Source organism: Symphodus melops (genome assembly GCF_947650265.1).
Source record: "Symphodus melops genome assembly, chromosome: 22".
Classification (NCBI taxonomy): Eukaryota; Metazoa; Chordata; class Actinopteri; order Labriformes; family Labridae; genus Symphodus; species Symphodus melops.
Genome location: NC_136712.1, coordinates 18,702,547 through 18,728,125, shown reverse-complemented (window position 1 = coordinate 18,728,125; position 25,579 = coordinate 18,702,547). Strand labels below are relative to the sequence as shown.

At 47.9% G+C, this 25,579-nt stretch overlaps 3 protein-coding genes across 9 annotated transcripts in view; 1 reads left to right on the top strand and 2 right to left on the bottom strand.

Moving 5' to 3' along the window:
* Nucleotides 1-8,130, bottom strand: part of chst11 (carbohydrate (chondroitin 4) sulfotransferase 11) — a 77,630-nt gene extending 69,500 nt beyond the window's left edge. Inside the window, exon 1 of one of the 2 annotated variants that reach the window (XM_079335408.1) lies at nucleotides 7,540-8,130. In XM_079335408.1, coding sequence (XP_079191534.1) covers nucleotides 7,540-7,657 — 118 coding nt within the window. In that variant the 5' untranslated portion in view covers nucleotides 7,658-8,130. The remainder of the gene's footprint in view (nucleotides 1-7,539) is intronic. The other variant, XM_079335409.1, reaches the window with a different exon arrangement.
* Nucleotides 8,131-8,488: 358 nt separating this feature from the next.
* Nucleotides 8,489-19,086, bottom strand: LOC306818036 (thioredoxin reductase 1, cytoplasmic-like). 3 transcript variants are annotated; one of them, XM_079335394.1, is made up of 15 exons: nucleotides 18,969-19,086; nucleotides 17,815-17,947; nucleotides 17,261-17,333; nucleotides 16,683-16,799; nucleotides 16,406-16,548; nucleotides 16,085-16,200; nucleotides 15,751-15,976; nucleotides 15,633-15,672; nucleotides 15,327-15,412; nucleotides 15,173-15,249; nucleotides 14,923-15,079; nucleotides 14,573-14,680; nucleotides 12,984-13,079; nucleotides 11,237-11,371; nucleotides 8,489-10,566 (listed from the first exon to the last, which is right to left on the bottom strand). In XM_079335394.1, exons 2-15 carry the CDS (start codon nucleotides 17,902-17,904, stop codon nucleotides 10,501-10,503), a joined length of 1,530 nt encoding a protein of 509 aa, XP_079191520.1. In that variant the 5' UTR covers nucleotides 17,905-17,947; nucleotides 18,969-19,086; the 3' UTR covers nucleotides 8,489-10,500. The 3 variants fall into 3 exon arrangements, with proteins under 3 accessions (XP_079191520.1, XP_079191522.1, XP_079191521.1); XM_079335396.1 differs by having other exon boundaries at nucleotides 17,815-17,971; nucleotides 18,934-19,005; XM_079335395.1 differs by lacking the exon at nucleotides 18,969-19,086 and adding an exon at nucleotides 18,562-18,888.
* nfyba (nuclear transcription factor Y, beta a) lies at nucleotides 19,000-23,335 on the top strand. 4 transcript variants are annotated; one of them, XM_079335423.1, is made up of 7 exons: nucleotides 19,000-19,083; nucleotides 21,254-21,347; nucleotides 21,438-21,568; nucleotides 21,659-21,856; nucleotides 21,965-22,043; nucleotides 22,115-22,194; nucleotides 22,796-23,335. In XM_079335423.1, exons 2-7 carry the CDS (start codon nucleotides 21,254-21,256, stop codon nucleotides 22,826-22,828), a joined length of 615 nt encoding a protein of 204 aa, XP_079191549.1. In that variant the 5' UTR covers nucleotides 19,000-19,083; the 3' UTR covers nucleotides 22,829-23,335. The 4 variants fall into 4 exon arrangements, with proteins under 4 accessions (XP_079191549.1, XP_079191546.1, XP_079191547.1 ...); XM_079335420.1 differs by having other exon boundaries at nucleotides 19,007-19,108; XM_079335421.1 differs by lacking the exon at nucleotides 19,000-19,083 and adding an exon at nucleotides 19,116-19,241.
* Nucleotides 23,336-25,579: the final 2,244 nt, after the last annotated feature.

Here is a 25,579-nt window from a genome sequence, read left to right as displayed (position 1 = left end):
TTGAAAAGCTTTTTTTTTTTTTTTCAAGGCGGAGAAATGCACTGTCGGCATTTCGCTGCACACGACAGTTAAATCCTTGAATCCTTCACATGGAGGACCTCTGATGCAGTGATTGAGCTTTTCATGTCTCTCTCAATCAGTGCTGACTGAAGGACCGAACACTCTGCAGCTTTGACGAGCTGCATGCAGAGAAAACGACGAAACAGATGCTGTAAAGTGTAAACCCACGTGGGACAAAGAGGAGGTTTAGAATAAGTGGAAGCATCAGGACACATGAACCGACGGCATCGAAAAGACTCTATAAACTCTGTGCATCATTTCTTAAATCAAGTCAAAACAGATTTCTTCCAGCGAGTTCTTTCGTGGGACACAGATTGTTTCAGTGTGGCAGATTATCTGTCCGCACTGGTGCTGGATGTGGATGTTGTGGTGGGACACAACGGGGGGGGGGGGATCCACTCCCCCCGCCCCCCTTCCCAGCTGAAGCTGATGTTTGATCCGGGATTTAGCAGCAGAGCTGGGCAGGAAAACAGCCGCAGCACTAAGATCACACAAACAGGACGTCCGGCATACACTCTCACGTTACACACACACACACACACACACACACACGCGCACGCACACACACACACACACACACACACACACACACACACACACACACACACACACACACACGCACGCACACGCGGAGGACAATGAGTCTGGCTCAGGGCATGAATGTAATCATGAAAACACAGGGCACTGCGATCTTATTCCATCTCTCTCTCTCTCTCTCTCTCTCTCTCTCTCTCTCTCTCTCTCTCTCTCTCTCTCTCCCTCTCTCTCTCATTAGATCACACTGTGAACGCTAACTGGGGAGGACGGCCTCTTTAAACGGCACTAATGAAGCCAAAGATCCTCCATAGAGGTCCAGGAATAAAAACAGGACAGTGAGTGTGACACTGCTGCTGAGTTTAGACCAGAGAGGAAAGATTGTTCCCTCCGATACTCGCTTTAGTCTGTCGAGTAATCATCTGTGTTCTTTGCAATCTTTGATTTTTAATTCTCCCTCAGAAATGACTAAAAACCATCAACTTTTCCTCCTCGTCCCGTTTACTCGAGGCCGACGGCGTGCCCAGTTTGATGACCCGTCAGACGTCCTTTTCTTTAAATGAATCCCACATGATAAATTTATGGACTAAATGTTAACTTGATCAAATGTTAAACATAATTACTGAGGCGAGCCGCTTCAGCGAGCTGCACTGATTTCACACCTGACCTGCCTCCATCTTAGTTTAGTTTAGTTCATTTAATTAATTTAGGAACGAAGCCCGACACTACTTTCAATAATAGATAATAAAGGCCAACAAATACACATCTAGAAAAGTAAGGGGATAAAGTACTAACATTATCAATGATGCATTGAGAAAAAACAAAAATAGAAAAAGCTAAAGGAAACAATAGGAACAAAATAATCATTGTAAATCTAAGAAACAAAAAGAAGAAGATGAATGAGAGGAAAAAATATATGTTTTTTTCAGCTGCTTTTTAAAGAGTGAGTGGGAAGATATGGATGTTAAAGGGGAAAGTAATCCATCACCTGGCAACACCTCCTTTTAATAAACGGCCAGTTTAAGCTAAGCCCCGCCTCCTCCATCCCAGCATGCACCTGTAGGAGTGTAAGATATCGTCCCTCAAACACAAACAGTGTTTTGCTGCTGCTGACTGAAGTTCATGTTGCAGCCTCTTCACAGGCATAAACATGAGAAACACAGGACAGCAGGTCCTTTCACTTCAGACCCTCGTCACACTCGCTGCCCCCCCCCCCCCCCAAAATCCTTAAAGACAACTTCAGACGCTCTTCACAGTCAAGTTTGAAGACGGGAGCGCCTCTCCCTCATTAAACGTCTCATGTTTAAGGTCGGTGACCCCGACGACTCAGCAGTCCCTCCCTGCTCCACAGGATCCGTTTTCAGCGGACACTTCGGACACCGGCGACGCCGAAGGTGAGGAATGTCGAGATTCCCGCAGAAATTCCAGGCAGGAATATTTCATTCTTTCCAAAGACTTTCCAAATACCTGGCTTTGAAACCAGCCGAGCTTTGTTCCTCGTCCATCGTCATGGAAATCTCTTCCTCTCACGCACACACACACACACACACACACACGCACACGCACACGCGCACACACACACACACACACACACACACACACACACACACACACACACACACACACACACACACACACACACACGGAGTAAGAAGCTGAACGAGCATGTTGGGATTTTAAGCGAGGTCAGTCAGGTTTGTCTTTGGGTGAAATTGACCAATCTGGAGGCACACGAGCTTGAAATGTGTGAAACTCTGAGGGCAGGTTTCCCAACCGGCTGAAATAAGACACAGTCCAGTGGTTTGACTGCGCGCACACACACTCCCTCACACACACACTCCCTCACACACACACACACACACACACACACACTCATACACTCACACTGGCTCCAAAATATCCCAGAGGCGCTCCACAAAGAAACCAAACAAGCAGCCAACAGAGCAAACTGCCTTATTAGCCTTCCTGCTCCTGGCAGCTCGAGCGCCTTTAAAGGAGCAGCGGGGACTCGGAGTGACGAGGCCGGCTGGATGTGACACACACACACACATACACACACACACACACACACACACACACATGCACACACACACACACACATGCACATGCACACACAAGGAAACCTTCAGCTCCAATCGGAATCGGAGAGACAAGAAGGAATTACAAGTGCAGGACCTCGCTCAAACTAAACGAGCTGAAACACTAAAGAGAGAGAGAGAGAGAGAGAGAGAGAGAGAGAGAGAGAGAGAGAGAGAGAGAGCTGCTGCGTGTTCGTGCGTCCGCAGCGACGGTTACTTTACAATCTATTGTCGGATTTGCTCTCGAGCTCATTTTGGAAAAAGCTTTTTACTGCCTGAAATCCAAGGCTCAGTATTTCATTCGACAGACGGCACCGCTGTCAGAAAGCATCTTAAATAACTTGATGCTCTAATGCGAGCTTTATGCGACGCCGGCAGTGATTTTGTCAGATTAGTTTCTCCTTTTTACCCAAACGCTGGATATTTCATTTCACTTCAGAGTTGAAGTTTCTGAAGGATTCACTGACATCAGGGGATTTGGAGCAATTAGTAAACATCATATGAGGACAGGATTCAGCCCAAGTCACCCGTCTCTGCTGGAGCACTGGGCTGAAGCTGTGCTACCTGTTTCCTAATCCTGGAAACACAAATCCTGGAAACACTCGGCACCTCATGATATTTTATCAATCTTAATCACCATTAATAAAAACTCCTTCTGCTTTAGAAAGTGTCCCCTCCTTTTGGGGGGGGGGGGGGGGGGGGGGGGGGGCGTGTCCAGAGAGACCTGACATGTGACACATTTAAATCTCTTTATGGCACTCATTTATGGACCTTTCCCATGTAAACTGACAGCCAATCAGAAGCCTGCATTTTTTTCCATCTCTAAGCGTACAAAACAAGATGTTTTAACCGCAACCAATTACAAGAACATTTACAAATTGTAGTTTTTTGCAGACGCGTGTGCACATTTTCACGATCTTTTGCTGTGATGAAATCGCCACACGACACAGTTTGACTGTTAGATATGTACTAATGTACTCATTGTTACGACTGGCTCAGTGCTGAAGAACACAAACTGAACTCTGAGCATGAGAGCAGAAGAAGAACCTTCGAACACACTGCGAGCAGATTCAAAGTGTGTGTGGTGTAAACACAGTAGCTGCAGGCTCACGGCCCTGGACTCCGGGTCTCTGCAGGTCTGCTCGCTCTCCGCTGCTCTTCACAACAGATGGAGCTCGCTGCTGAGTCACACCGAGTATGAGAAGTCAAAATCGAGTCACGGAGAGTTTCACACTCTCTGTGTGCCGTTACTCACGGCGGCTCAAAGATGGGTTTTTTCTGCAGGATGAATTATTTAAATACGTTGTTTTTTTGTTCACACACTGAAAGTTTGTTTTCTGTGGTGTGTGTGTGTGAGTTAAAGCCACTGTGTGTTACTACTGCTCCCCCCCCCCCCCTTATTCCTCCTGTGTCACTTTTACAAGAGGTCACGACCCCATGAGTCCTGGAACAGAGGTGAGAGTTTACATTGGGAGGCCAGACAGGATTCCCAGGCCGGCGAAACATGCCTGAAGCAGGGAGACGAAGGTCCTCTTTAAGACAACAATGGCTCTGCCTTGTGTGTGTGTGTGTGTGTGTGTGTGTGTGTGTGTGTGTGTGTGTGTGTGTGTGTGTGTGTGTGTGTGTGTGTGTGTGTGTGCGATTGCTCAAAAGGGAGATAGGGGCTTATGAAGAAAGTGCTGACGTCATTTCATTTCAAAAGAAGGTAAACAGATTGAGAAGCAGATAGGAAAACGGCTTTCAGAGGAAATCACACACACACACACACACACACACACACACACACACACACACTTCTTATGAACATACATCTCAGCCATGTTATCCTGCATGAACACACTCAGCTCCTGCACAAACACGCAGCTTCAGATATCGGTTCAATCAGAGACTCCTGTTGCACCCTGTCATCTCCTCGACTAAATAAAACATGCACTGTGTGTGTGTGTGTGTGTGTGTGTGTGTGGGTGAGTGTGTGTGTGTGTGTGTGTGTGTGTGTGTGTGTGTGTGTGTGTGTGTGGGTGAGTGTGTGGGTGTCGAGCAGCAGAAGTTGATGCATCGCCTGCAGGGATGGACAGGACTGTGAGATCAGGATCCAGGGGTCCTTCGGAGGGATTTCAAGCTTCAGTTTCTCACAAGCGATCCCTCGTACAAAGCTGGTTTAACGATGACGAGGAGAGAGGAGGTCTCACTCTGAGTCTGAACGTCTCTCATAGACATTTTGTAATGTTGAATTTTAATATATCCAACCCTCTCCTCCTTGTTTGTAAAGGATTATAAGATATCGAGCGTGTTTAAATGAAGCTGTCGCGAGTTCAGCTCGCTTTAACACTGAAGACATTTAAATCTGCTGCAGTCTCTCCGGTGACCAGCAGAGGGAGGATGCATTTGATTTATTCCCTCAGTAAACGTCGTCTTTATTGTCTTAATCTCAGCTTCAGGTCTTCTTCACTACAGCCTGATGTTCATTTATTACATGACGCTCACATTCAGGGTCAAACACATGAAGCAGAGTGTGATTCAAGCTACAATCAAACTTCCAGAGTCCATGTGCGGTCGACTTTAGAACCAGTCTCTCTCAACAAAAACCAACCACACTGAGATCAAGACCAAGACAGGGTAAGATAGGACCAAGACTAAGACCAAGACCAAGACCAAGACAGGGTAAGATAGGACCAAGACTAAGACCAAGACCAAGACCAAGACAGGGTAAGATAGGACCAAGACTAAGACTAAGACCAAGACCAAGACGTACCACAGACCTGAGTGATCCAAGACCAAGACCTGGACATTTAGGGATCGAGGCAGAGTCAAGACTAGGACCGAGGCAGGGTGAGACAGAGACCACAAATATCTCTGAGAAATCATCAGAGATATACATGTTCAGCACATCGCAGTGACCCACTCCACTTTCTTATAAACACAGAGAATTTTAAACTACTCTTTAACAAATCTCCGAGCTACACACACACACACACACTCTCTCTCTCTCTCTCTCTCTCTCTCTCTCTCTCTCTCTCTCTCTCTCTCTCTCTCTCTCTCTCTGATTTAACTGGGTTACAATCTGAGATCTCTCACACTGATATATTTTATCTCCACACTCAGCAGATGGCTGAGGATAAATGGGATGTTTGGTCTCTTAGTGTCTCTGCTGCTCGGTCCACATGGGGGTCTGATATTAAACGGACACATGTATATGTAAAGTTTAGTTTAGTCAGGGAAGACATGACGCATTTCTTTCATCATGTCTAACAGTGTCTGTTTGCTCATGCTTGGATTTGTTAAATGAATTTTAAGAGTTACACCTTCTCTGTTTGTCCACATGCCTGTGATTCTAATAACGTTTAATTCCAAACACAAACACAAACAGGTGGAGTCTGCAGCAAAGCCAATGTCGACCAGTACAGACGGGCTGAGCGTGCTCCGGAGCAGCTGCTCAAAGAGCTCTGAAACCTCTTCCAAATATTAATGAGTGATCAGAACGGAGGAGCAGAAAACAAAGTTTCCGCGTGGTGTGAATTAACTCATCAGTTGGTGCAGCATCACATTGGATTGCGTTAAGAACATCTGTGTGTTCATGGAGGCCATGCAGAAACAGTGTTGACTCACGGAGAGAAATGTCTCCTGATCTGAGAGGTGACAGAATGAGTGCTGAGATGTCATAGTGGCGCACACAGCTCCAGTATCTCATGTTTCATCTCTGTTGTCCCTGCAGCCGCATCAATCACTCTGTTTTATCTTTAAGGCTTCTGTGTCTATACATGTGTCTAACAGCCCCGGATGTCCTCTGTTAAAACATCTATGCAAGCTGCGAGATATCAAATGACTGGAACCTGCTGTATCATAAACCCATTAAAGATGTTACATGTCTATAGGATCCTCCTCTGAGCCGTCAGACTCTCTGTCTCCAGCTGCAGCATTATGGGATTATCATCTCTGCTCGGGAATGATTCAGTTTCTGTTCATGGAAAGCAAACACCCAGAGACATTTTTTCCCCTTTTTGCACCGTACAGTAAACCTGTTGTACTGTAGTTCAGCAGCACTGAGTCAACACCGCTGCGCTCCTCCTCTGCGCGTCCGAACGCACAGAAACGCTGCTGTACGCCGCGCGGCTCTCACGTCCAGGGGGGCGGTGATTCATTTAAACCAGGGGAGGGGGTTTGGCAAAGCAACATATCAGATCTACTTCTTCAACATAATGTGATGCAAATTCTCCCCCGGGACCCCCTGCTGGCATGAAGAGGATTTTCTTTATTGTGTGATGAATTATTTAACGCGTCTCTTAACGCGCGCGGATAAGAGAGGACATCGATCCTAAACGCTCCCTAAAGAGGATTTATTTTTAGATAAGGACTACAAATTGATTTCCCCATTACAGCTCTGTCTTTGTCTCGGAACCTCTGTGTGGATCGCTTCAGCCTGCGAGTGCCCACGTTGCCAAACCCCACTCTCCACCCGATCCCATCGCCAGAAAGCTACGAGACACAAAAAAGCCTCCCTCGCCTTCTCCATGCCACTTGTCAGCTGAGAGTAAGACGCGAGCGAGCGCGTGGAGCTGGCTTGCTCACATCCAAACACACCCAAATGCTCAAGAAACACTCTTCTATACAGACACAGGACCACGCGACAAAGACCGGACAAAAGCGCAACAAGACAATCAACCCAAAGACGCGTGAACGCGCCTCCGAACAGATCGATTAAAGACCGTGTACTCCTTCACAGCACCACTATTCATTATTCATCAGCTGCGATACTGTACAGAGAGGAGATCGATGTGTCCACATGCCAGGAGGCAAGATGCCACACACACACACACACACACACACACACACACACACACCCGAGTGAAAAGAAAGGAGCGGATCCTACCTGGTTGGAACATACTTTGGAAATAAAAGATGACCAGAATAAAGGATCCCAAACAGGTGGCAAAAACCATCCGGCATATCCTGCTCATCCTCATGAGTTCGCTCAGAGTCTGTTTCATGTCGGGGAGGACGGACAGGCTGCAGGCTGCAGGGCGCTCGCGCTGTGGGGGGAACGAAGGGCCGGTTTGTTGGAGGGTCCGTGCGCTCTGCTGGTACTGATGAGGATTGTCTGCCCGGTCAATGAGCTGAACGCATCCAACACGGAGCGTACCACTGCTGGGAAGCAGGAGGGGGGGAGGAGAGAGACGGCGTGTTGGCACCCGCGTTTGGAGGAAATGAGCGCGTCCAGATGTGCGCTTCTGCTCAAGCTTTGCGAACAGCTGCAAATGAAAGTTTCAGTTGCTTTAATAGCTGCTTTATCACTTTAGGTTGATGCACGTAGCTTCCGGTTTTCTGTGCTTTTGCTTCAGCTTCAAGTTTAACATCCTGTAGAACTCCAAATATGAACAAAAAATGCTAATCTGAATTCAGACAGTGAACTGAAAACGTCCCGAGTTTAAAAATGCATACAGCCAATAAGAGGAGAGGTTTGACTCGTGGACAATCATTTAGAAGCAAACAACTCCAAGCACCGAAAATCAAAAACAGACTCTCATATTCGAGCTTCAGAAGCCTCACAAGTCTTCATATCAGGAGCCAGCTCCAGCCTGTCCAGATCAGCAGAGGGGGTCACTGTCACAGGTGTGGCTGAGAGGGTGGGCGTGTCCATCATCAGGTGAATGACATCAAGCGATCCGTGCACGTGGTCAGGATAAACACAATCAAAGACAGCCTGAATTCAAACGCATGTCCTACTATTCAATGACATTTTACTTCAATTACAGATCGGAGTGTTTTTTCATGTATCACTTCTTTTTAAAAAATCAAAACAGATTTTCACACCTCTTGAATCAGCAGATTGGAGATTTATTTCTTCAAATTAAAAAAAACCAAACGACGGCATCAAGTACAAAACACATTAGAAGAACAAGTCAACATGAACAGCTGTTTTATTTAAATGTTCACAAATTAGCATAAAAAAAGTGGGAATAATTCTGAAAGCTTTTAAATGACTGGGGTTACTTTTTACATGAACATTTATTCAAACACTGAGATTTTGTTTATTTGGAGCAGACAGGTAGATACATCAACAACACAGCAATATTAGTCAGATTAAAAAATAAATGTCCTTCCAGTTCTGTTTGTTTTGAGTCTGGAACAAACATCCAGAAATAAGAGTTAGTTAGTTTATTAGTTGTCTCCTTAGAGAAACTGGTGTATCTCCACTTTGAGTCACAAACATTATCTGGGACACTGATGATAGAAGGAACAGTGGCAGCGACGGTGGTAAATAAATACATCTGTATAAGCTGCTCTCTCTCTCTCTCTCTCTCTCTCTCTCTGAGCACCAACACTCTCAGCTGATGTCTCATCAGCAGCAGTCTGGTTTTGCATGAACTTTCTGTCTTTTAAAAATGAAGATTTTTTGCAGAGTGCTGTGCCCTTGTTTGGCTCTCTGAAGATGATGAAACACAGAGGAGAGTGTCGAGCTGCTCGTGTTTCTAACCTGATGTAAATCGTTCACTTGTCGCCATTATGGTAGCAGAAGAAAAGAGCCAACACATCTTTGTTTCTTTTGCAATACGAAGTGCATTCCCCTCCTCCACGTACAGCTGCAGTGCCATCTAGTGGTAGCCGCTCGTACTGCACAGAGGTCAGCTGAGATCAGCAGGAAGTGACAGATGGACCTCTCTGCAGCATCTTAACCTCTCTGTGAAACTTGCGCAAAGTCACAGAAGCTCGTCTGCTTTGATCGAATGATGCTCTCATGGCGTTCCCAGGCACACGCCAGAGGAGACACGGTCCTGTGCACTTGTTCTAATCAAGGGATGTGTCTTCCTTACACACGCCGCTCTGCGGGGGGAGCCAATCAGAAGGCGGTCTGGAGGCTACATTTGCATGTGGTAGCTGCAGTGTCCGTCGGGAAGCGACACAGAAAGCACAACATTAACATGGAACGGATGGAGGCGTGCGCACTCGTGAAAAAGCTCGAAGTCACCCAGAGAATGAGAATGATGCCCTTTGTGTGTGTGTGTGTGTGTGTGTGTGTGTGGGGGGGGGGGGGGGGGGGGGGGGGGGGCGGGGGCACCCATGTCACTCTCTCGCAGATGAACATTTTCTGATTTAAATGCAGGATGCAGAGCGGAGGGTCAGCTGCATGCTATTTTAAATACCCGCACTCCTGTCCTTGCATTCATTTGTACGAGACACTTCACTTAATGACTCCGCATGAATATTCAACAGTTGTTTGAAGGGCGCTGCTTCGCTTGGCGGCGCCGAATCAGAGAGAGAATATAAAAGAGAGAAAGCAAACAAGAGGCGGCGTCAGGAACTCTGGCCTAATGTCGCAACACGCGCACCATGTGCATCATTAAAGCCAGAATTCACAGATAAACACTATTAATTTGGGTAATTCCATAATCCCCGTCGAGTTCATTACATGAAATTAAAGCTGTAAAACCCCCCGAGGCTCAACCGGAGCAATAAAAACACAGCGTAGAAGTCTGAGCTTCCACTGCATGCAAATGCATCAAACCCCAGAGTCTTATCGTTCTCCTGCAGCCTTTAAAAACTCAGCCAGAGCTTACCGGGCCAGAACCTCAGGGAGCCTCTTCTCTGCTTTATAGTTAAGAACCATTAAAATGCATTAAAAGTACTGTATATTTCAAAGTAATCCTCCAAGCACACCATTCATACAAAATGCACACAAAGCTGAAAAAGCAGCACGCACACACGGCAGCAGATCATCGGTCCTCGCCCGCCTGTGGCTCAGGCTTCAGACGAGGACGTCATCAGACGGTCCGGGTGTCCATCCTGCTGCCGTCGCGCTGCAGGCTGAGGGGGGGGCGGGGGGGGCCTAACCTCAGCAGTTGCCCCTGATCAACAAGGCCTCAGACATGCGCTGGGTTTGGCTCAGCGAGGTCAGCACCTGAGCAGAGAGGAGGAGGACGGACACGTGAGGAGACTCTCCTGCTAACGTTGAGAAGGTTAGGAACATGTGTACAGGTTGAACAAAGTTCTGAAAGTGGGGGCGCCGTCTAAGCCTCGGGGTTTGAGCGTTGACCCCCCCACGTACAGAGACTGAAGTCCTGGAAAGTGGGCGGCACGGCTTTGAATCCGGTGCTATCTAACTTGGTAATCATTCAGTCGACAGACGGTTTCATAATCACAGGATCGTTTCCCTGCAGGACGATCAATCCGTCCGACAGGCAGCCACTGATCAATATCTCCAGCCCCGCCCCCTCTCATCGCCGGGACCAGCGACCTTTACTTAACACATCATTGAATGCTGGATTGATTAAGTTAGAAGATGTGGAGCATTAACCTGCTCGTGTTCTGCGAGGTCAGACTCCACACATGAGCGTTGTTATGAATTATTCAGACGGAGGAAACTCATTTGAATGTGCTGCTCCTGCGTTGACCTCAGACTGCTGAGCTCTTTCAACGACCATCGCTCAAAACTGAGCTCTCAGCGCGGAGACTGAAAACAGCCCGGGACAGCAAATCAAGCCGGCGAGCACCAACTGATATCATTAGTGAGAAGGGGGAATCAATAAGTGTCCGAAGCAGCATTAATAGCCCTTAAATGAAACACCAACCTGCGCCGACCCGGGCTGGATGCCCACTGTGGCGTCCAGCTGCTCCTTAGTGAGACCACATTTCATCGCAGCAGCGAAGCCTTGGAGGATGTCGCCAGCGTTCGGGCCCAAGACGTGGAGACCGACCACTCGCTCCTGTGGACACCGAGCACTACAATCAGAATCAGGCTGTTTTTAAGGACATTTACACAGACGAGGAAACTGCATGGAGCTACATCATGTTATTGAATGTTTGATTGACCTGCAGCAGGATCAGAAGGATTTCTCCCTCTGGATGGGGAGGGAGTCTTTGCCTCCAGTGAAGGAGTCGAATAATCAGTGTTTTATTTTTTCTTCGAGACGAGAGAGTGACAAACGGATGATATCGATAATCAAGTCCTGTCGGTCCCACTCACCTGTAGGACCTTCGGCTCTTTCTAAACCTCTAATCTGTCCAGGACACTCGTGAAAAAGACGTTTTTTTAAATCTCAATGAGTTTTTCTTTCCTGGTTAAATAAAAAAATAAATAATCAGCTACAAAAAAAAATGTTTCACAGAAACCTTTCACACTACGTCATGAGTAGCTCTGTAGTCTGAAACTACCATGGACAAATTACTTGTATTTGTTTGTTATTTTATTTCTTTCTATTTTAATTGTTTTATCCTTTCAAAACACACACACACACACACACACACACACACACACACTCACACACACACACACACACACACAGGGCAGAATGCAAAGTTCTAGACTCAGCGAGCAAACGATGAGCGAGTTTGAATCCGACCTTCCAGACTGACTTTTAGCCTCCACACTAAAACAAAGAGGTATTAAAAGTCTGCCTTCATGTTCCCGCCGTGCATCTCGATCAGGACGGTGAGTAAAGAGCCCATAAAACATCTGAGGGTTCACGTTAACGCTCATTTACACACTGACCCTTAGTGCTGATGAGCTGAGAACGCTGAACACGCTCATCAGCAGCTCGGCAGGGACGGAGCTAAAAATGAACTCAGAGGTCGGAGGATGAATACTCTGCCGCATTATGACTAAATATGTCCAGGTAGTAAACCTGCAGGTTTCAGCTGAGGTCTGCATGTCTGTGTGAGATTCAGTGAGATCGAATCATCAGCTCTGCAGCAATGTGCAATAAACAGTTGATCCAGATTAAATAAAATCCCTGTCCTTCATCGATTCTCACGCTGGAAACGTGAAGGCCAAATATGCACGATATCGGCATTTATCGTAAAGTTTGAGACTGCGTTTGGAGGAGACATATTTGACTCTTCACATTTGTGATGTCAGTCTGGGACACCAACAGTGTTGAGTTACTTTGTGAGATCTGCAGCTCAAAAACCTGATTATTGATCGGATTCTGGCGTCACTAAAATCCCTCCTTTCATCCTCCGCCTGGAACGCTTCGTTTCTTTAAAGCCCCGCCTCCCCACAAGCCCGACTTCCTCTGATTGGCCAGCTCTGTTTGCACTCGCACGGGAAATTTGAGCAAGCTTCTGAGTGGGCGTGTCCTTGAAAGAGCTGCCCCTGGTGGGCGTGTCCTACAACTGTGCTCCATGCTTTGCTCCGATACGTCTCGCCCTCCCGCTCAGAACAGCAGGAAACCACATCCGGGGCATTATGCCGACAACTGTGTGTGTTGTGTCATCAACAGATGTACAAAAGTCCATTACAGTCAATCAACACAAGAGACACGTGTCACATCATCCGACATTTAAAAACATGAAGAAGAGAAGTGGAGAAAGACGGGCCTTGTCAGGGATGTGGCAGACGACCTTGACGTAGCAGGAGTTTTTATTCCGGGCAGGAAGCTCCCACTCCAGAGGCCAGTAGTAGCTGTGATACACCTGCAAACAGGGCAGACATGTTGGACCATGAATCCTCTTTAAGTAACACACATGGTCATGGAGGTGAGAGCGCGGCTGAGTGGCGATACTCGATATATATCGATGTCTTATATCAACAGTCAGTTGCACACGTTAAACGTTTATGAACATGAAAATAAACTACGTGTTTGTGAAATTAATTATTTCTCTGCAACACAAACACAGCTGTGTGTTTTGTTAGAGAGAGAGAGAGAGAGAGAGAGAGAGAGAGAGAGACAGAGAGAGAGAGAGAGAGAGAGAGAGAGAGGGGGGGGGGAGCAGGGTGAAGAGAGAGAGAGAGAGGGGGGGAGCAGGGTGAAGAGAGAGAGAGAGGGGGGGGAGCAGGGTGAAGAGAGAGAGAGGGGGGGGCAGGGTGAAGAGAGAGAGAGAGGGGGGGGAGCAGGGTGAAGAGAGAGAGAGAGGGGGGGAGCAGGGTGAAGAGAGAGAGAGAGGGGGGAGCAGGGTGAAGAGAGAGAGAGAGTGAGAGAGAGAGGGGTGAGCAGGGTGAAGAGAGAGAGAGAGAGGGAGTGAGCAGGGTGAAGAGAGAGAGAGAGAGGGGGGGGAGCAGGGTGAAGAGAGAGAGAGAGGGGGTGAGCAGGGTGAAGAGAGAGAGAGAGTGAGAGGGGTGAGCAGGGTGAAGAGAGAGAGAGAGTGAGAGAGAGAGGGGTGAGCAGGGTGAAGAGAGAGAGAGAGGGGGGGAGCAGGGTGAAGAGAGAGAGAGGGGGGGGGAGCAGGGTGAAGAGAGAGAGAGAGTGGGGGGGGAGCAGGGTGAAGAGAGAGAGAGAGGGGGGGAGCAGGGTGAAGAGAGAGAGAGAGAGGGGGTGAGCAGGGTGAAGAGAGAGAGAGAGGGGGGAGCAGGGTGAAGAGAGAGAGAGAGTGAGAGAGAGAGGGGTGAGCAGGGTGAAGAGAGAGAGAGAGAGGGGGTGAGCAGGGTGAAGAGAGAGAGAGAGAGAGGGGGGGAGCAGGGTGAAGAGAGAGAGAGAGGGGGTGAGCAGGGTGAAGAGAGAGAGAGGGGGGGGGAGCAGGGTGAAGAGAGAGAGAGAGTGGGGGGGGAGCAGGGTGAAGAGAGAGAGAGAGAGAGGGGTGAGCAGGGTGAAGAGAGAGAGAGAGTGAGAGAGAGAGGGGTGAGCAGAGTGAAGAGAGAGAGAGAGGGGGGGAGCAGGGTGAAGAGAGAGAGAGGGGGGGGGAGCAGGGTGAAGAGAGAGAGAGAGTGGGGGGGGAGCAGGGTGAAGAGAGAGAGAGGGGGGGGGAGCAGGGTGAAGAGAGAGAGAGAGAGGGGGTGAGCAGGGTGAAGAGAGAGAGAGAGGGGGGGAGCAGGGTGAAGAGAGAGAGAGGGGGGGGAGGAGCAGACAGCTCCACAGAGGACGTGTATAATGTTAGCTTCATACAACATAAACTATATCCATGTTAATGATATTTTAGTTTGAAAACATGGATATGTCGCCCAGGTGAGCGTTTGTGTGCTGCGAGTTTACCTCGACGCTGTCTGCTCCAAACGTCAGATTGGCGCTCTCCTCTGAGAGACCACATGCGGCGAACTCCAGAGGAGTGAGCACAGCCGTGGGCACGTTGGTGTAATCACACTGTGCGAAAAAAGAGAAATCACACAAAGCTGAATGCTTTTCATAACTTCAAACCTGGGCTCTCTTTAGTTTGGACTCTGAAGCTGTTTTCACATCTTCACTCCAGAGAGGAAGGAGGACGACTCTGACCTGGATGTTCACGTGTGCAGCTCACAGCCGGAGACATCCAGTTCGACTTTGCACATATATTGTGTCAGATCTAAACTAACAATAAGAAACACAACTGTTAATAAACGGTGTACCAGGATGTTGTCTCCTCTGTAGAGTCGACGGGCCAGCAGCGTCCCAGCATGCACCGAGAGGCCTGTGGTGGAGGGGCGTCCATGCTGCACCGATCCGATGGCATAAATATGATCAACACTGGTCTGATCCCTCTCATTCACCAGGATCCGACCAGTGCTATACACACACACACACACACACACACACCTTTAATCAAAACCTGCCCAGGATAAGATGAAGACAAAATCAAAGTGGACACATGAAACTCACTCCTGTCTGCACTGAACCCCGACTCTCTCCAGCCCGACGTCGCTGGTCGAGGCGCTCTTTCCCACAGCGAGCAGCACCTGCAGGCACACAGACGTGTGAGCAGAGTTCACTCTCAGAGTGCAGGCTGCTCTCATTCAGAGCACAGAGGACCTACTGTATCAAAGTCTTCTTGTTCCCTTTGACCGTCCTTAGTGATGAAGGTCACTCGGAGTGTCTTCCTGGAAACCGGCTGCAGAGTTTCTGAGGAATCGGAAAAGAAAGGGACGAGATATTTCAGCTTTGAAACAGCAGCATGTCATCGAAGGGATGCTGGTTTAAATCACAGACAAGGACCTGGGTCCTCTAAGCTGAAGAAGTTTAACATTTAATATCAACTATAAACACAAAGAAAGGTAAGGGGGGGGGGGGGGGACGTAAAAGAAGAAGGACTGAGTGAATGTTCTTATCTGGGAGGACGTACCTGACGAGGAGTCATCACTGCTGCCTTCAGTCTGCTCCACCTGAGACCAACACAAAGCCGTGTGACTTCAAAACACGCCAGCACGTCGTTTTCATAAAGTCTAAATCTCCCTCGGTACCTTGAGGAGCGAGCGGTGAGACAGGAAGTGCACTCCGCTCACGAGCATGTGGTTTTCTATCTTCTGAGCCGTTTTCTGATCGAAGCCCTGCAGCAGGTCGGGCCGCAGCAAGACGCTGACCGGCACGCCGAGGCCGAGCAGGAAGCCGGCGCACTCCAGCCCCTCTGCTGAACGGCCCACCACCAGGGTCCGACCTGGGGGGCGGGGCATGGAGAGCAGGTCGTCACTGGGATGCGAGAGGAGAGAGGGATTGTAACTCAGACTTCTGCTGCTGCTGCTGCTGCAGAGGAGGAGGAGGAGGAGGAGGAGGAGGCGCAGCTGGACTCAGACTCACCTGGTGATGCAGAACTCTGCAGCTCCAGGAACATCCGGGTACTGAGGTCTGTCTCCGGTAGAGACCACCAGCGTCTCTGCGGTCAGACGCCTCGTCCTCCCGCTCACCTCTGTGGCCTGATCGAACAAAGACAATAACGCTTACAAACCTGCCGTCCTTTGGTCCGTGAACAACAGACATCAGAGAAACCCGAGACATGCACTTATTTATGAAAAGGAAAGGCACAGATGCTGTGGGGTCTGAAGACTTCCGGGTGCTCCTGTTCCAGGCCGATGAGGACTGAGCCTGGAAGTCGTGCGGGGTGTGAAACGGTTTATTTACCTGCACTGTGTGAGGAGCTACGATCTCTCCTCGAGCATTCAGGTAGAAGACTCCACACATCTTCAGCTCCCTCCTCAGCTCCTCGCTGCTCCTCCTCCTCTGCTCCTCCACCGCCTCCACCAGCGCCGTCCAGCTGTGAGACCCTGCAGGACGTCCATCCTTTAGACATTAATATTTCTACAGCTGCAATGACTCAAGCTGTCCCTCTTGGTACCTTTTGTTTTCATTTGATCATTAATCAGGGAGGTTATTCGTCTTCATGACTTTATTTATTTACCATGCTCTTCACACTTCCAGCCAAACTTCTCAGAGTCTTGGACGGCTTTTCCCAGAAGAGACGAATGCTGCAGAAACTTCCTGACACTGTCGACATTGAGACTGGAACCTCCGAGTACTGAAGGATGGAAAAGGGAAATAATGGTTAGGTAGGTTATGTAAGGTAAAAAAAAAAAAGGAAGGGGAATTATTGAAGGAGAGGGAAAGGAAAGGAATAAAAAATGGTAAGGAAAGAGAACGAGAGGGAAAGTCCAGTGAGAAAAGGAAAGAAAGGAAATGAGTTTAAGAAAAGGAAAGGTAAGATGTGGTAAGAAAAGGGAAGAAGAGGGGAGGAGAGAAAGAATCAGAAAGGGAAGGATTAGGTTAGGAGAGGAGGGTCAAGGAAAGGTCTTAAGAATGAAGATGTTTAAAGTGAATTGCAAACGACAGGAAAGGCAAAATAAGAAAGTGGAAGATAAGAGAGCCCAGGATTTAAATCAGTCAATTTATTCTTTTTTATTTTAGGAACACAGAGTTTAAAGCCCGACACGTCTATAAAGCTGCAGAAGAAGAAGACGACTCCGAGTATTAAACTCTCACCTCTCTCGGTGCCTCTCTGAGAGGGAGCGGCGAGGTCAAGGATCAGCACCTTCCTCCTCAAGCCTGCAGCTTCCTGACAGAGACAGAATAAATGAGAGCCACGAGTCAGACAGCACGCCAGCAGGAGACAGATTAAATATTGAAACAGGTTGAGTGTCTCTCCTCCTCAACAATCGCAGCTCCTGCCCCCCTTCAGCTCACTCTAAAGCTGCTCACAGATCAGCCTATCAGCATTCAGCTCATTAATATGGTAATGACCTCATTTATTAGTGAGCAGATAAATAAGTGGTCTCGGAGCAGCAGCAGCAGCAGTCACAGCTGGACGCCTCGAGGAACACCTTATGATTGTTTGATTCCCTCCTTCTCCTCAGATATCAAACACTTTACAGCACTTTACACTTTACATGCATTTCACAACTTGGAGAGTCGTTTTTCCGATGTGTCTGTCAGCACATGAATGCACCATTAGACTTAACAAAGGAAGCTAAGAACGCTGAAACAGCCGCACAATCAGGAGTCAAATCCACAGACTGTGAGGTAAGAACTGAACTGACCTTGGCTGCAGCCAGGCCTCCGGACCCCCCGCCAATGACCAGCAGGTCGTAGTCATAAGGCCCCAGTGAGGGCCCCGCAGGTGGCTCCATGTTTCACTGCTGCAGGTCCAGACGTGGGGTGAATTCTCCAGGCCTGAAAACGAGAGACATAAACACCCTGGGTGAGGAGGGACTTTGGACCTGAGCGGCTGACTGCAGGCTGAATGACGTCAGCTCGGCCAGTGTTTACTGACAACATGCAATCTAAAGAATGATTATAACAGGACTTCATTTATGTGCGAGCAGCAATGGGATGTGTTCAGACGTAAGGACACAGATTGTATATTAAAAAAAGAGAGGAATGCAATAAAATAAGTGAAAGAACTCTGAGTGCTTTAGTGAAAAACTAATGCTGTATTAATAATCTTGTGATCTTCTGCTCGTCCAGCTGTTGAAGAAAAGTAACATCACACTGGAGGTTGGAGGTGTTGTGCTGAATATCAGCACAATTACCTTCAGACACTCGCGAGATTTTACTTAATTAAAGAAACGTTTCCATCGTGCTTGCAGGTAAAACAGCGACATCTTGTGGTGACACCCTAAAACTACCGTGTTTATTTCAATCAGCTGCTGCATTCTTACCATGTGAGGAAAGTAAAATAAACCTTATAAAAGCATTCACACCTACAAAGTGGACACAGTTATCAATGAGTGTTTGCCTGTGCGAACAGGAGAGTGTGTGCATGTCTTTAGAATAACACGGCTTACCTTATTTTGGTCAAAAAAAATAAATATATATATTTTGCAGCTGCACGAATATTTTTTTTAAAAACACGACTCGCCTCGGTTAGTTAAAACAGCTCGATGTAGCACTTCGCGTGACTTCAGGAGTCACAATATGAAGAAACAAGTTGACAGATAAGTTTTCTGTAAAATAGCAAAATGTAGGCTAGAAGAGATGCGTTCAGGAGCTACGGTCAACATAGGAATTCGCAATTATTCGTAACGATTTTAATCAGAGACTCCAACATTTGATTTTTTTAGCAACTAATAACACATAATTACACTTAACTGAACACACACAATCCGTGTTATTCATTCATCAGTGGATGGAAACGTTGCTTTTTTCGGTGTTTTTACACTGAAGTTGTGATGTCGGAGCTCGAAAGGGGCACCTGAACGCGGCATCTCACTCCTAGCGGTCGTTGGGGGTACTGCAGTCGTGGCTTCGCGCTGGGACTGGTCCTTTCGCAGCCATTTTCTGTCCAACCAAACAGCCGTCTGAGGAAGGTAACCAACCAGGGCTTCATTGCAGGTTTGTGCCGGGCTCCGGCCAATGATTGCTAACCGATTCGTCGTTAGCTCGAATGGAAATGTCCGTCTCCGTCTGATTGTTTTTATTTGTTGTCTGGGTGAATGAGGGCTGCTCATCAGGAAGTATCCGGCGGGTGAAACTTTACAGATCTTTATTTCACATTTCGGCCCCGCGTCTCTCTCTCTCTTTCTCTATCTCTTCCCCTCTCTCTCTCTCTCTCTCTGTGGACAAAGACCGGGCCTCCGCGGGCTCCACACACTTTGGATTCACAATGAAAAGGTGTTCAGGGGTCACTAAGGGGTCTGAGTAGTTTATCTCCAGGAGGTAGACCCCGCTGACCCGCTTCAGTCCAGTTCGGCACCCTGAACCAGTCACCCAGCATGCTAGCTCCCTTTGTGGCGTTAGCCTCCGTTAGCATGTTTAGCTCGGGTAAACGGAGCTCACCGCGGCTAACTCGCACGGGTGTATATATCATGTGTTATTGTTGTCGTCGACCTCTCATAATAAACATTAAGTTAATATTTTAATATGGCGCGTTCACGTGAAAAGACACGTCGGGGGGCGCGTGGGTAAAGAGGTCAACTGTGGTTGCCAGTTTGGTACCAGAAAAAAGCAAAACACTTATTTTTTTAATTTATTTTCTATTTCTGAGCAGATTAAACTCTTTATCAGTGTAAACAATATATATGTAACTATCCAGCTTCAACATGATATACTCCTTTATTCATCTCACAGACATCTACAGAAAAATAACAGTTCAAAATTAAATTAGATAAAAATATAAACAAAAATATGCATTAAAAAAAGCCAGTAACTACAAGATGTAAGTCTGTTTAGACTGTATGAACATGTTATTGCACAATTAGCTTCTCTTGCAATGTTTCCTCTATTTTCTACATGTTTTTTGTACAGCTTTTAAAACCTTAAATGCATTTTAACTTCTCTTTGTCTTTACATAAATCCATGTCTCACTTCTCATTTAAGCTGTATTAATTCTTCATGCTTTATTTGAGCTCTTATTTTAAAGGCCAAACTAATGTAATCTTTCTTACTTACAATCCTTCACCAACCAAGATAATACCATAATCATCTCAGTTTACACAGTTTGAGCGTGAAATCAGGATTATATAACATGTACACATTTATATCCCAAGACACAACTATTATTTATATATATATATGTATATGCATAAATGCAATGACATACTTTTAAGTTCTTTAAAATATGCGTTTCTCATCAAATTGTTTCACCTTCCAGATTTTAATATTTCAACATTTGCCGCCGTGCGCGTCGGCCGTCTCCTACGTTTTCACCACAGCCGTTTAATGTGTTGTGTTTACATTTCAGGATTGAAAGCGTTGACCTGCGTGACCTGCGTTGGTCAGTAGCTAACTTCACCTGCGTCACTTTTACTCTTCTGCAGCAGCATCACACACACACACACACACACACACACACACACACACACACACACTCACTCTCACACACACACACACACACACACACACACTCACACACACACGGGACCCCACGTGACAAGTGGGGACATTTCATTGGCGCACAAACCTTAAAGTCTAAAGTACATTCTTGTTTTTATTGCTCAGTGCTACCGATTTCTCTGACACACACACGCACACACACACACACACACACACACACACACACACTCTGACTCACTGTCACAGTCCCTCTCCTCACTTGCTCGACCGCCCACTTAATTTCACCCCTGTATAAGAACAGGATGGCCTGCGGTATGTACAGAGCAAGCCTCGCTTGTAATCAGAGCTCGTCTGTTATGTGAGCATTGGAAACGTCGACGTCTCTCCTTTAGAAAAAAATCACACCTGACATCTTCACAATCCAAACAATCGACTCATCGACCAATCAGAGTAGTCGTTAGTTGCAGGTCGAGTGACTGTCGGCTAATTTTATCTCTAAAATGCGCCAACGATTGTTACCTTAAGTTGTAGTTCATCGTGTTTAAATATCGTGCGCTGCGTTTGAAGTTCAGTGAAAGCGTTTGTCTCGTTCCTCGGCGAGCTGAGTTTGGCGTGCGTCCATTTCCTGTCTGTAAAATAATCGTTCAGGCTCGGCAGGCTCGCTGCTCGAGCTTCAAGTAAATAAAGCGCTGGTTTGTGTTACAGATGGACGGAGACAACTCAACCACCGACCCCTCCCAGCTGGGCATCGCTGGAGAGTACATGGCCTCGGGTCATTACGTCCTTCAGTCTCAAGACGGTGGGGAGCAGCTCCAGTGTTGATCGTGGTCACACGCTCGCCATCAGAGCGGCGTTGGACTGAATCTGTGTGTTTGTTTGTTCTGTGTAGATGACGCAGACGAGAGTCTGAACGACCCCGACGATGGAGGAATAAAGGAGAACTTCAGGGAGCAGGACATCTACCTTCCTATCGCCAACGTGGCTCGCATCATGAAGAACGCCGTCCCGCAGACCGGAAAGGTTGGCGAGCATTGTTTTAAAAAAGGGCCGCTCAGTCGTTCAGAATCTGAAGTCATTTTTTTCCCCCGCTCCGTCGTTTGCGTCCCTCAGATCGCCAAAGACGCCAAGGAGTGCGTGCAGGAGTGCGTGAGCGAGTTCATCAGCTTCATCACGTCGGAGGCGAGCGAGCGCTGCCACCAGGAGAAGAGGAAGACCATCAACGGCGAGGACATCCTGTTCGCCATGTCCACGCTGGGCTTCGACATGTACGTGGAGCCGCTGAAGCTTTACCTGCAGAAGTTCAGAGAGGTGAGTCGGACGCTTCTACCAGCCTGCGGTCTCGTTGTGTTCGTTGTGCTTAAACGTGCCCCCCCCCTCTCCCCCCCCCCCCTCTCCGTGTGGTGTTTCTTTCTTCAGGCCATGAAGGGGGAGAAGGGGATCCCGGGGGTTTCCGTGGGAGACGGTCTCGGGGAGGATCTGACCGAGGACAGCTTCAGTAAGTAGAACGGGCTGAATGTGTTTGTCGTCGACGTGCAGGTTCTGATCTGGTTTCTGTTGTTTGCTCAGCGACTCCTCTGCCCGCCGGGATCATCACGGCGGACGGTCAGCAGCAGAACGTCATGGTGTACACCACGTCATATCAACAGGTAAAACGCACGCCGTGTTCCCCGTTTAAATCTCCTTTTTACTTTGACTTTGAACAACCTGAGACTTTCTTCTTTCTACAACTCAAAGCCGAGACCTCCATCTTTGTAGTCTTTACACTGCTGATGAACACAGATTAGGATGGGAGGCATTTAAAGGTTCTCAGAAAAGACATCACGGTAAACAGAAACGTGGAGCTCGGGTTATTTAAAGTTGACCTTTGACCCCCCCCCCTTTTTTTTAAAGCTCTCAGATAGTGTTACAGGGCTGCATGCACAAACTAAACGTGGGTTGGTGTTGTCACAAGATGAGTCTGCAGAGGGCGCTAAACGTCTGCTGCTGCTCACCCGACGTGAAACCAAGAAGTTCACGAGTCGCCCCCCCCCCGAAGGCCTCCAGAGAGCCGACCAATCAGCTTCAGGCAGACTGACACCGCTCTGACAGAAGAATGTAACCATGATAAACGCTGTGATATCCAACCTGTGTGTGTGTGTGTGTGTGTGTGTGTGTGTGTGTGTGTGTGTGTGTGTGTGTGTGTGTGTGTGTGTGTGTGTGTGTGTGTGTGTGTGTGTGTGTGTGTGTGTGTGTGTGTGTGTGTTTCAGATTCCCACCGTACAGCAGATCCAGTTCTCATGACGAGGCCTGAACGCAGCGGCTCCTGGCCCCGCCCATTCTCCGCCGCTCGCCGCGGGGTATCTGTGATCAGACGGAGGGGAGGGACAGGCGTGTACAGAGAAATCACTACCTGTTGAGTAGAAGGTGTAGTTTCTAGCTGTGAGGTACCAAATGTTCTGGAGTGAATCCAAAGCAGCTGGGAAATTGAGGCTTTATTTTAAAGGCTAGTCGTATTATTACATTATTTAGTGGTTGGATCCTTTTTCGTGCGCGCGTGTTAAATGTGTTTGCTTTTAAGCATTTTCCTCTTTTCGGGTCGGGACAGGACGGGGTGGGGTGGGGTCCGGGGTGGGCGGGGTTTGAGGATATGTGTTATTGTACGCTTATTTTTGAACGGCTTCTCTGTTTGAACCGAGGGAAGCCATGTTGATATTTCTCATCAGATCATGCAGCTCTTTTTGTAAGTTCTCAACATGTACCATGTGCTTTAATGTTATGTAAATCCTTTGAATAAAAATTCAAAAGTGATCTTCGAGTTTCATGACTTCGTGTTTTTAGCTTTTCTTCACCGGTACGATTTCTCTACCAGCAGGGGGCGACGCAGCTGGTTGGTAAGTCGCTGGTTCAGACCAAGCGGTGAAGCCGATGCTGAAGTGTAACATCCTGCAGTACCTGGAGTGTCCACTAGAGGCTGGCTGCAGCAGCACAGGAAGTCACATACACACCCATTGAAAAAGCAGGTGTGAAGCTCATGTCTCCATCCTCACATGGAGACAGGAAGATCAAACAGCCAGGCTGGATACTCCATACAGAGAAGCACCTTCACTGAGAAACACTGCCCCCTTGTGGTCAAGCATTCACATTCAGCCAAAGAAAAAAAAAAACAGACCTTGAACAAATCAGTGAGGACAAAGAAGCTTTAGAGATCAAACAGAACAGATACAGAACAATGTGAGCTGTGATTTTAGATTAAAGAGGTTCTTATGTTTTTACCCCTGAATTTAAATTAGTCTGCACAGTGCAGTGGTTTAGCCCTCACAGCGAGGAGGTTGCTGGTTTGAATCCCTGTCTGACCGGTGGATGGATGATGTGTCTGTTTGGGCCCTCTGCAAAAATCCCCATCATGTCCGCCAGTGACCCGATTCCCCTTTGTTCCTGTTCTTTTTTTTTTTTTCTCCCACAGAGAGCTCATCCCTCGCTTTACGCCTTAAAATCAGAACGTTTGGGTAAACCCAAAAATGTCTTCTAAAAGGTGGTAAATGTTTGTAATCCTGCGGTAAATTTGAAATGATGATATTTGGCCTGATGAGGATCGTCTCACTTTTAGAGCAAGCCTCAAGTGGCCACTCGAGGAGCTGCAGTCTCTTTTTCAGCCCTAGTTTGAAGTGTTCAGTATTTCAGCCTGTTAAGAGAGTCTGCGTCTGGCTCCTCCCTCAGAACATCTGTATCTGTGACATCTGTAAGAAGCCTTTCAGCTCCCGTTAAAACACATTTTTGGCTCACAGGAAAGAAAAAAAACCCAGTTTAATCTGTGGCCCATCCCTTCCCTCCCATTCTTTGTGGTTATCTTGTTCGATCTCTGACTTTATTGTCCCGAGTCCCTCTTGGTAAGCTAAATACCTCAACGTACATGTAATGTAAATGTAAAAATGTCATATTTCCTGTGAGTGGCCCCACCTCTGTGCTGGAAGTGGTCTACGCCCACCTGGCTCATTTCCTCCTATAGAACAGACGGGATCGCCCCTCGCCTTGTTCCCCGGGAAGCTCCTGTTGGCCGTTTCCTGAGCGCCCCCCCCTCCCCCCCCCCCCCACCTCGACTCTGTGAATAATACGCTGCGGTGTCGTACATCCCTTTGACAGACAGACGGATAGACACACAGTCTCGGAAGAAAAGAAAAACACATCGATCTTCTGTTTGAGGAGCAGCTTCCAACAAAGACAGCAGACCTCCACCCTTTTCCTTTTCCTCCCGTCACATCCACCCCGACATCTGCTCCATTTACACCGCTCCATGAATAGCAGCTACACGGCTCAGACTGCAACTTTAACTCTGGTTATTTGAGTCCCAAAATAAAAGTTTAACAAGTCGGTGATAAGCCGAGGAAAAAAACACACATGGAGTTTTTTATGCTTTAAAGGAAAACAGCCATTCACCCTGTAGTACAGGATCAGCACTCATCCCAGTTACCAACCTATGACCAGCTGATACGTCACATTACCCCCCCCCCCCCCCCCCCCCCCCCCCCGTGTGGCCTGAAGCATCGCCACCTTCAACCAACCGAGCGCCAGGCAGAGACAACGCTCACTCTAACTTCCCTTAAACATGGCGCCTTGTCGCTATTTAATACAGTAGACTTATTCATCATGAAGTGGACGAAGCCTTTTAAACACTTCAATCAGTCAAGATGACAAACCGCCATCTTCCATGTTTTATATTGTAAACGAGACTGTTGTTGTTGTTGTCAGCGAGGTCTGTTGTTGGCTTCAAACACAGAGAGAGAAACAACATGCATCTCTGCAGAGATCCTACTGGACGAACTTCGCTCTCCCTTCGACACGGCGGACGACAGTGACGTGTGTCGTGGTTCTGGTGTCGCTCGGAGATGTAGCCGTGTTAGCGGCAGCCTGAGATAAACCGGCGTGCTCTATCTGACAGCGAGATAGACGTGTCCGTCTGGCAGCTCGACCTCCTGCGGTCTCTGATTCCTCCGAGGCTCCTCGGCCCCGATAGCTTCCTCTCAGGCTGCGCATCTGGAGACGGCTCCTCCACCC

Excerpts from the sequence above, each read along its gene's own strand:
- LOC306818036 (XM_079335394.1), bottom strand. The coding sequence starts at position 17,904 with ATGGAGCCACCTGCGGGGCCCTCACTGGGGCCTTATGACTACGACCTG. Across the intron at positions 16,549-16,682 it reads CTGGAAGTGTGAAGAGCATG|GGTCTCACAGCTGGACGGCG; the intron begins GTAAATAAATAA and ends GACGTCCTGCAG. Across the intron at positions 15,250-15,326 it reads AACAAGAAGACTTTGATACA|GTGCTGCTCGCTGTGGGAAA; the intron begins GTAGGTCCTCTG and ends GTGTGCCTGCAG.
- nfyba (XM_079335423.1), top strand. The coding sequence starts at position 21,254 with ATGGACGGAGACAACTCAACCACCGACCCCTCCCAGCTGGGCATCGCT. Across the intron at positions 21,348-21,437 it reads CGTCCTTCAGTCTCAAGACG|ATGACGCAGACGAGAGTCTG; the intron begins GTGGGGAGCAGC and ends TGTTCTGTGTAG. Across the intron at positions 22,044-22,114 it reads TCTGACCGAGGACAGCTTCA|CGACTCCTCTGCCCGCCGGG; the intron begins GTAAGTAGAACG and ends TTGTTTGCTCAG.